At 41.1% G+C, this 10,602-nt stretch overlaps 1 protein-coding gene across 2 annotated transcripts; it reads right to left on the bottom strand.

Moving 5' to 3' along the window:
- Positions 1-1,409: 1,409 nt before the first annotated feature.
- On the bottom strand, positions 1,410-9,755 carry pdk3a (pyruvate dehydrogenase kinase, isozyme 3a). 2 transcript variants are annotated; one of them, XR_010664824.1, is made up of 12 exons: positions 9,351-9,755; positions 7,668-7,809; positions 7,496-7,567; positions 6,747-6,931; positions 6,566-6,655; positions 6,152-6,229; positions 5,870-5,946; positions 5,632-5,733; positions 5,419-5,526; positions 5,193-5,306; positions 3,796-4,041; positions 1,410-1,963 (listed from the first exon to the last, which is right to left on the bottom strand). XR_010664824.1 is itself a non-coding variant. In XM_020653038.3 (11 exons), exons 1-11 carry the CDS (start codon positions 9,451-9,453, stop codon positions 3,892-3,894), a joined length of 1,221 nt encoding a protein of 406 aa, XP_020508694.2. In that variant the 5' UTR covers positions 9,454-9,755; the 3' UTR covers positions 1,410-3,891. The 2 variants fall into 2 exon arrangements, 1 of the variants encoding a protein (XP_020508694.2); XM_020653038.3 differs by having other exon boundaries at positions 1,410-4,041.
- Positions 9,756-10,602: the final 847 nt, after the last annotated feature.

The raw sequence follows: 10,602 nt of genomic DNA, 5'->3' as shown, positions 1-10,602 counted from the left end.
CTGGTCTAATTCATCACTGTGTCGTTTATGCTTGTTGAGCTGAGAGCTAGGATTGAAGAAAAGACACCCCCCCGACACACACACACACACACACACTTGAACACACAATCTGGTTTGCACTTACACTGGTTTGCACCATCTTAGCCTGAATAATTGATTGGCAAGGACTTTTAGCAATCCCCAATCTTTGATCTACTGATACCAATGCTACAGTTAAGAGAAATAATCACTAAACAGATTTAAACTAATCCTAAAGAAACTCATAGGAAATTATAAAAAAAAAAAAGAAATGCCTTGGGAAACAGCAGAGGGAGTAAGACTCCTACGATTTGAGACTGTGGCTGCATTTAATCATTATCGTACCTGTTAGATAGTCCAAAAAACTTGATTGTGATTTGTAGCTTCTTGAATGTAATCTGAGTCTTTAGCCCTATTCAGACTGCCGTTTCAAGGTGCGATATTTAGGCTACGCCCCTGTGATGCTTCGCCTTCAGTATGAATGTCGCAGAGGCGTAATGGACAGACGAAGTGATCCCCTCCTCTGTACCTTTCGTCGGAGGTAGTAACAGAGGCGTTACAGCGGGGAGACGGTATCAGCAGAGCCAGCAGTTGAGAACAGCGTTGTGTGTGTTTGTGCATGCTTGACTGTGTGTGTGTGTGTGTGTGTGTGTGTGTGTATGTGGAGCTCTCGCTGTGCCGTGCTCTCTTGCGCTTCCGCAACGGCGTAACACAATGTGAATTCAGACTGGGACGGCGATATTACGCCGTTGCGGAACGCGGAATGACAGCGGAGCTTCGATACGGTGCTGTTGCAGAATTGCACGATGGAAAGGGCTCTTCAGACCACCCTAATTTCTGCTTAAATTCTGTAGAAACTCACAAATTCTTCACCATTCAGTAAGCCACACCAACGTCACATCTCATTGTAAACACATAGTAGAAACAAAGCCATGTACTTAGAACCTTTTTTTCTTTTTCTTCCATGTTTATCCATGTTTGGCAGACATTCATGCTCTCTGGAACTTGATGTCAGCTGTTAATCAGACCCGACACACTAGGAGATCAAGCCTTCCTCTAGGACTCTGACGATACTTGAAATATTGAATCATATAATAACTGAAGCCCTACAGGTGAACTGTCAGGTCCTCAGAAGCTGGGACGTCTCCATGGAAACGCTTGGAAATGTATGTCATCATAACTCTTCTCAGGCTGCAGCAGGCCTCTCTTCCACCCAAACAATACAATAAACATCCCAATGCAATGTAGAGACCTTAATGTCCTGTTAATCTGCACTATGTGTACAAACTTTGGGAACATATGTCGGTTTTTTTTTTTTTTTTTTTCGTTTTAACGTCCAAAACAGCTTATTATGTTAATAAAGAAAAAATATGAAAGTGAAAACAGACTGATCGCACTCAACAGCTATGTCTTTATTGTCAGGGTTTGACAACTGTATTTGATCTCATGCTGACACACAACATTCGACTGTCCTTCATTTGGTATGTTGCATGTCTTCATTCACTCCTTCTTTCATGCACACAGATACATTTGTTTAAGCTGGAGGTACAGCAGGATGGGACACTGGTTGCATATACAACAAATATCTTGTTATCGTTATGTACATAATATTTTCTAAAATACCGTACTCTAGGTACAGAAATAGTCTTTTACAGTAAAGGTTGACAACCACTGGAGATCAGGCCTCTGATTCACACAGTTTGGTTTGAGTTAAAACTTTAACAAAGGGGGGAAGGGTGGGGGGGTTCTAAATGTGGCGGCCTGTTGTGTCTATCGTACAACACAGCACTTCTTTTACAGCAGCTTTGTCACTGAGTACCAGAGACTGGCAGTTTACAAAGGCATCGGCAGTGATGAAACTTTACAGTGAGGCTGAAAAAGACGAGGATGCTTGCTTTGTCTGGTTTCTTCTGCTACACTCCGCTCTTTTCACATCAGACTTGAGCTGAAGGAGATGAGAAAAGGAAGTCACTTCAGAATGCAGAAATTCCCCCATCATCTAGTCTTAAGAAATGGTACCATGTTTTAGCCATGTTAGTTTATTTTTGAAGTAGTGGTGACCTGGGAACTCTCCTGATTTTAATTTTCCAAAAAAAAAAAAACATCTTGACAGAGGATTGAAAGAAATTTAGGAAAGATGATTATTGTTATAATTGTTGAAAGGAGAATTGCACAGGTAGGCTAACTAAAGTGCATTAAACATGTTCCTGTATGTGATAAAAACAAAAACAGATGGTTGGACAGGCTATCTCAGTAACAAAACATTACTTGGCTCCTTTCATCACATTTTACCCTGCCGGCTTTTCCAAATGTTGCTCGAGTTCCTTTAAATTAAATAAAGAAGTGGACTGTCTACACATTTTTTTTTTGAATACAAGCGGAGAAAAAAAATCACGAGATAAATAAAAAACAGTCTGAGTCCAACATTAAAAAAAAGGAGAGAGCGATAACAGTGCAGACGCCTGAAAAACTAGTTCTTTAACAGTTTTTGCTCCTAGATAAATAAATTAGATATCCAATATTTTTGCTCTCTTATGGTTACAAACACAAAAGCACATTTAAAGCAGACACGCTTTGTCACTCAAGAGGACTGTAGGGATTAGTAAGAATATAACAAGGCTGACAGGATGAAGCATTGTTAGCGCTGGTAGCTGTTAGCGTGTCTTGTTTCTAGTATGGCAGGTCCGTATTATTTAGTCCTCTTTAGATGCGTCATGTCCATTCCTCTCTCGTACATTTCATCATGCTGGTGTGGTGGAAGCTACTTGACTGGCATGGTGGTGTTTTGTAAGCATCCTACAGACGCTCCTTTGGTCCTTTAGCAGGCGTTCAATCGGTACAGAGCAGGTCTGATGAGGAGAGCTGGTCTGCTCTCTGTACGGTAGATCAGGGCGTTTAGTTAACTTCAATATGTGAAGCAGTACAACATAACAGAATACTCTGTATTTCTAACATTTTTTCAATAATAAATGAACTATAAGTTCCTGTAGAGCCTCTTTTTAAAAAAACATTAAATAGGATGTTAATTCCCAGAAGTAAGGCTTTCTCTCTTTGACATCAAATAAAAGTCATGTCTTCTAGATTTAAAAAAAGAAAAGCGTGTACTGTAATTCCTATAATTATTCCAAAAGAGCTCAAATGTTCTGTCATAAAGTGGCAATGTTGCGTTACATTTTCCCAAGCTTGAACAGAGTTTAACCAAAACAAGTCTTTACTATGCCAATGGCACACTGGCCTAATTGTGTGTTCAGTCAAAAGTGTCTCCCAAAGGAAGGAAATGAAACCCTCCCTCTCAGCCCAATTTGCTCTGAAACTCACCCCACTCTGACTCATCTTGTGTCTGAGAGAGGGAAACAGAATACAAGCCCCCACTGCTGCTGAAAAGACTTTCAATCAGCAGTGCATGGCTTATTCAGCCACAGGGAGCAGCGGGCCTCGTCAGCAAAGACAAGCCAGGCCAAACAGTGCGTGAGACAGAGGGAGGGGAAATGGTGACGGAGGAAAGAGAGCTTGGTTGTATAGCAGAGAAAATTAAAGTCGGCCTCAGCACAGACTCACAGATCATGTGATTAAATGACAGCGAGGACCCATCATTTCCAGGACGTTCATTTTGAAGTCCGTCCTGGGAAAGCCAGTGGTCACGCCGCCACAATAAAAGCTACGCTGATGAATGTTATTGCCATTGGGTACAGATGTAAGTCAAGGTCATGCATCTTTTTCCCAAACCTTTAACCACTGGAATGTAAAATCAAGTCTGATCCTAAACAAAGCATTTACCCAAGGGCAACATTTCATCCGACATGCTCTGGGGGCCAGAGAGCGAGCTTTTTTCGGGCTCCCAGCCGAGGTGCCGGGCTAGCGGGTCGTGCAGAGTTATCTGTTGGCTTTGTATGTGGACTTGCTGGCATCACGGGGCTCTTTGCTGGGGTTGCTCCAGTCATCGGCCTCCGGGCTGGTCTTGTAATGCCGCCACGCTGACTTGTTGAAGACAGGCAGGCGCTCGAAGGACTCACTGGACAGGGCCTTTAAACACATTAAAACACGAGGTTAAGCGACAATTAGCTTAGCGTAGCACATAGACTTGGGGGGGGGGGGGGGGGAAAGGTAGACCTAGTGGACACTGACAGTTCTAAATCTGTGTAGATGTAGCAAATGTGACAGAACACGTTTCGTTGTAAACAACTGAAGTTTCTAGCGGATACGTTAGCTAGCTAACTTTCCCTGGAGCTAGCGTCATACTTTACAGGCATGGTTCGGCATTACGGTTTATTTGAGTTCACTTAAGGTTTAGTCAGGAAAATTGTTGCCATTTTAATGTCCGTCAGTTAAATGTAAAGTCATCAGGAGCAGCCAGTTAACATAGCGAGTACAAAGATATGGTTGGAAACAACTACCCGATCTGACAACTATTCAAAGTCAACAAAATCTGCAGACCAGAGATCCTAACAGTTAACTAAGTTTTATTAAATATCTCATGATTCATCCAAAAAACACACTAGGTTTTTCTATTGACAAATGCACAGCGTTAACTAAGCTGCTGGCATGGCAAGCTGTTTTTTTTTTTTTTCAATTTTACAGAGACGTTTCTGTGGTTTTTTATCATATTGTTACTCCACTCATGTTTAAAATGTTACAGTCAGTCTATTAGGGAGTACCTTACGACTAAACAGGTGTATCTTTTACTAAGAAGAGCACAGAGTTTTGCGCTTCATTATTAGATATCTCCAGGTAGCCATTCTAAACAAAGCTAATCTCTTAATCCTCTGATCCTGAATTATTTTCTTTTATAAAGTGAAGAATATAATGTGCTATATTGGAGGGAGGTTATTTGACAAGTTTAACATAATGATAAGTACTGCTAAGTGAGAAATAAACAGAAGTGATGAATTAAAAGTAAGGTTGCGGACTTTATTATAACGTTGGACAAAGCTTTGCTGGTTGCTTCCCGTCTTTATGCTAATCTAAGATATCTGTCTTCCAGCGCTCGCATTTTACTTCCCAGACAAGTGATGGCAATCTCAAACTTCCCGTCAAAGTCTTGCAAAATAAAACTGATTAGCTATATTTAGCCAGGTGTCGTGCTCTTCTTTTCAACTCAGACGCTCAGAGTACAGAGTCTTTGAGAGCCAAAACAACCTTTACAAGTTGTTCCACATTTGACCAGCTCACTTTACCTTCAGATAGATGACAGCATCAGTGCCCACGCCCTCCATGGAGTAGAGTTTCAGATCCCCCTGGAAGTAGCGGGCATAGAGCCTAGAAATGGGCAAACCGTAGCCAAAACCAGCCTGGGTAGGGGAAAGGAGGGTGGCAGAAAATTAATTTCCCAGATGTCACACCGTACATAGACAACGTGAGGGGCCAGTCTGACTTGATTTTGTTGGTGTATGTGTCGTTTACCAGTGGGACAGCTCCTGGCTCCAGGCTTGGCGTCGGGGCAGTGGAGTACATGTAGTTAAACAGACGGTCTATCTTCCTCAGAGGAACTCCTCCTCCTTTGTCGCTGATCTGAGAAGAAACAGACGCACAAAAAAATGAGAAGAAAAAAAAAACACTATTTCCTTGATTAAGCGTTTTATTTTTTGTTTGTGTTTCTACCTGTGTCTTATTTACCTTAACAGAGAGATCCTCTTTACCCAGAGTGACTTTGGCCTTCACTGGTGGTAATCCCTCTTCACTGTTTTCATGAAGCTCCACCGTGGCTCTCATTGAGTTCTACAAACATCCACACACTTGATTAACTCAGCTCAGCACAAGTCCTTACAGAATTATAGTGACATTACGGGTTAATTACAACTACAGAGGGCTGGACTGGTTGGACTGCATGCACTGATTCTGGCCCCTTGCTTACCTTGAAGAGCTCAAACAGCATGTGGAACAGATGAGAGGGCACATACACCACCTGGATGGGCTTATTTGGGGCCTTCACTGGAAGATTGAAAGGGAGGAGGAGAAAAGGACGACAAGCTGGTTCTTTTTTTAGGTTAATTAGATGTTCAGTATTGTAATTTGGCTACATTTGGACTCTGAGCTGCATCTACAAGCTATGAAAGGACGCAAATTACCAGGATAAAGGATCAAATGAGTGGATGTGGCACAAACAAGAAAAAAAAACAAAAAAAAAACAGCTTACTGTTAAACTCTTCAATCTTCAGCTCTGGAGCTGCCAAGTAGTACTTCTCACACAACATCTTGGCTGTGTCATAGGCATCTGAGAGGAGCAAACACAACACGAGTCAGGAAAAAAAGACAGGCAGAATATGTTGATTGTTCGTGTTTGGATTCCTGGTATTAACAGGTCACTAATGTAGCATCTGTTTTCTCACTGGGTCACTGAGAGTGCAGCTTTGGATCCACGCTGCAGAATTCTGCGGAAAAGAAAACTATCGCTATGTAAACACGCCATGCAGCACATATGAACTCTGATTTATTTGATTTCTGGTCAGAGTTGCTGCTATGTTTTCCTTGGAAAAAAAAAAAAGGAAGCAAATATGGGAGGGGGGCGTTAATCCTGGATTATTATCAAGCATGAGATTCTTTAACTCACCATTGACAACTTCAGCCACACTGCAGGTTGGATCAATGCTGCCAATATGTTTTGGAAGCGCAGGGTTGGTGTCGTTACCAAACAGTAGAGCTGCTCAGAAAGACACAGAAATGAAAGTCAGTAGAAGTGAAAGGTACAGGTGGCATGCTTGTGATCCAAACAGGTTTTTTCTGATACTCACTGTGCTGGTTGATGAGCATACGGAAAGAGATGCGGTTGGTGTAGAAGCGGTCGAGGAAATACTGGATGTTGCTGCTGATGAAAGGGTCGAAGCCAAATTTCTCCTTGTACTCGATGACTCCCTGAGCCACGGTGGGCACCACATCGTTGTGACGGTTACGGATCTCAATCAAGAGCTCCAGGAAACTAAAAAAAAAACAAAAAAACATTTTAATTGTAATCAGGAAGAAAATAAATCCACTTTGGCTGTCATTTCAACGTCATTTTGAGATCATACCTAAGGTTGTTGCTCTGTATATCTTTTGCACAAACTCTTCTTAAACTTGAAAATTGATGAAAGCAATTTGAAGATAGGGATCCTGTTTTCTTGGATCCAGTCTGCTTCTCGCGTCTATAATTCGTTTGTCGTTTTGGTGATTCAATCTTCACACAAGTGTTTTTTTTCTGATTTCCAGAGAACCAAATTGTTCTTGGAACTGTTCGGTGTAAACACGCCGCATTATCCAGACTCCTATCTGTGTTTATACTTCCGTGTGTGTGGCTGTTTATCACACAGGCATTGTTGTAGTATAAATACGCAGGGTTACCGGTACAGTCAGCAGAGATCTGTGTGTGCTAAGGGGATTAACTGTGTTAGAAGAGGGGGGCTATAAAGACAGTTTACAACAGCTGGGTGCCTGACAAAGCTATACTTCCTGTAATTCATTGCACTAATTTTATGACTCTTTAATCAAGTCAATATACTCTTACTCATTCAGAGCGTGAGGGTCCTCTGGCTTTCTGTTCTCGTAATCCAGCAGCTCCACAAAGCTCTGCATGTACCTAATAAAGCAAACAAAGGTCAAAAGACAACATTTACTACCAAACAATACGTCCATGGTAACGCTTATCGCTCAGCCGTAATAAAGAGAAAGTGTCTCACCACTTCTGTACCAGTCTGATTGAGGGCTGGCTGAGCAGGTTGTCCGGTAGCAGGTTCACCTCTCGCATGGTGTTGGCCAGCCGCACCGGCAGCTCCTTACGCAGGAACATGTAGGATGTTTTCTCGCAGGCATTGTCCCGGCCTGGAAGAAGAAAAGAAAGTGGTTTCTGTTAAAGCGACAATACTGACATTAGTTATGTGGAGGTGTTGGTACAGAGATCCTTTTTTAGAAGGTGTTTTCTCTTGCCTTGCTGCTAAAAGTCATATTATCAGTACTATCCTTGTTATTATCACGTCGAAACTCTTTTAATTTAGACCAACCACGACCAAACTGTTGACATTTCTGCAAACTGGATAACGGTGTGCCACATACAAAATGATTTAACCTTTGAAATGATGTACCAACGTGACTAAAAGAGAGGTAAACATACCAGCAAGGGCTCAAATCTAAGTCTGAAGTTGGGAGCTGTAATCAGTTTCAACCTTTAATACGATACCTCAAACACAGCCAACTGGCTTGGCCCGGACTTTATTTACTATCTGCTAACATTAACTTATAAAAGGAAAACACGAATTACACATTACAGCCATTAGAGACTAGGGAGTCATGGAAAAGTTTGTTGGACATTTGTTTCACATTCAAACAGGAAAAGCTGAATCACCGTGGTGTAATAATGTGTGCATCTGAGGACTCAATAAGGAGCACATTAAAACCTGAAGCAGAGAAAACTAAAACACAGAGTGAATCATTAAGGGGAAAATACTTCTACAGTTCCAGGCAGCTACTAAATAGGGACCAAAAGGTGATATCTTATCTACTCAAACACTGCAAAGGAACATTTTCAGCAAAATGAAAGGCAATGTCCCATCCTCTCCTCTCTTCTCTTCTCAGCAAAGTAAAAAAAAAAAAAAAAAAAGCTATAAAACTGGGTAGTGAAACCGATGAATACTGAGTCAGCCTTGGAAGGCCACACACACTGCAACAACCCCACCATGATGTCTCATTTGTTCCCCTCTGAATATGGTCTGCCCTCCTCTGCTCCAATGACACGAAACAATTACTGCAGACAAGACGCTCCCTTTGTTTCTTCATGCATTGCAAGTGTTGCAATGCACACTCACTGTGCATCAAGCATCCAAGCCACAGCTGTGAGAACGAATTACATAACAAAGATGAGTCGCCCTGTTTTTTTTTTTAATCACAGATGGATTAGGAAAGGGCTTCAGTGTTGGCTGTCATCTTGCACTTCAAGTCTAATTTGCTTCACAGTCTGGCACAGTCACTGACTACTGAATCAGCTGCTAAATATTGACATTTCAGTGATGAATAAAACTCTGCCTAACATGATCCGGGTGTGTCCATCCTTCGCTTGCATACAAGCCAGAGTTGAAATCAAAATACCAGCATGCATTGCACATGGTAAACAGCCCTGCATTGACAAGGTGTCATGCAGGAGCCAGTTTGTGCGGTCATAAGTGGGTTACTAAAAGTAAACAACAATTCAAACGTCACATCTCATCATAGAAAATATTGTGAAGAATACTTCTACTATTAAAAACAACTCAGTGATTGCCTCAGACAGACTTAACATTGTTATTATAAAAGGGAAATGTTTCCATACAAAGGCCCCTGGGTGACATTCATATCAGCCTGTAAGATGACAGGCCTGCTTTGCTTCTTACCAAAATCCAGAAACTGTTTAATGGAGAGCGGGGACGGCGAAAATCTGGAGTAATACTCGATTTTGGGGTTCGTGTTTTTCAGCAGAGACGCGAAGATCCTCATTTTGAAAAGTTCAACAGCGACGCCAGGACCTGAACGTGAGAATGAGGCTCAATGAAAACACGACCATTTCTTCCTCCACCCCCCCTCCCAGGTTATGTTGACAGTCCTCCTCTCTCATCCGCGGACACATGTGTCCCAGGCCGCTTCCCTCCGGTGGACACGAAACGAAAGCGTGAATAAATGTCCATAAGTTTAGATGAAAGGATGCGAACAATATGTGACCAAGAGGGCTTCCTGTATCTGCATTGTTGGGCTTTCAGAGCAGCGCAACGATCTCAAAACTGGTCCGATCAAATCGCACATTTCCTGATAGGAGTTTCAAAATAAAACTGCCGTATGTCGTATATTTTTATTTTTTTTAACTTCTTATAAAAAAAACGTTTCTTCAGTAAACAAAAATGCTAACTACAAAAAAACAAACAAACAAAAAAAGCAGGTGTCATTATGGAAATAAAAACATAATAACAAATAAACTTGAAGATTGAAGTGTGGGTGTAAATTTTGACAATATTCTTTTTTTTTGCATTTTCAATTCTATCGACCAAGAAATATTAAAATATTTCTTTAATAATAACTTATTAAATTAACTTATAGAAACATCCCTCTTACCTTCATCTTCCACCCTTTGTTGATGAGTAAATATCATGAAGTCCTGCCTAAATGGCTATACACTTATAATTGTACAAGTATACTACTACAAGTATACTACTGACTTGTTGGTCCATAAGTTGTTTTAAAAAACCCTCATTATGATATATATATATATATCTTTTGTTAAGGCTTTTTCATAAGATTTCCTTATGATCAAATATCATATAATTTATAAAGTAAATGTCTACCATCTAGATAAGTCAAATAAGGTCTATTGTTGAATATTTTGGGGGGCTCTATCAATTGTAAATGGCATGAGGATGCTTTTATAATATAACAGGTGTCCATCGGTACTTTCTGTTACTGACATTTTTCCATTTCTAACATTTTATTGTGAAGTTTTAGCTTCCAATCTTCCGGCAGTGAAGTGTTTTGACGACGGCTTTGGAGCACGTACATCGAAATTTCTTGACAACCACACTTGCAGGCTTGTTGCTGCTTTACGGTGATTGGCTTAAAACCAGGAAGTTATATAGAACAGCAACCCGATTGGACGGA

Source organism: Labrus bergylta, chromosome 20 (assembly GCF_963930695.1).
Source record: "Labrus bergylta chromosome 20, fLabBer1.1, whole genome shotgun sequence".
Classification (NCBI taxonomy): Eukaryota; Metazoa; Chordata; class Actinopteri; order Labriformes; family Labridae; genus Labrus; species Labrus bergylta.
The sequence above is the reverse complement of the archived record's forward strand: the minus strand, read 5'-3'. Positions and strand labels throughout refer to the sequence as shown.

Coding starts and splice junctions, on each gene's coding strand:
- pdk3a (XM_020653038.3), bottom strand. CDS start 9,453: ATGAGGATCTTCGCGTCTCTGCTGAAAAACACGAACCCCAAAATCGAG. Junction 7,568..7,667: donor ATCAGACTGGTACAGAAGTG/GTGAGACACTTT, acceptor TTGCTTTATTAG/GTACATGCAGAGCTTTGTGG. Junction 6,656..6,746: donor TATGCTCATCAACCAGCACA/GTGAGTATCAGA, acceptor CTTTCTGAGCAG/CTCTACTGTTTGGTAACGAC.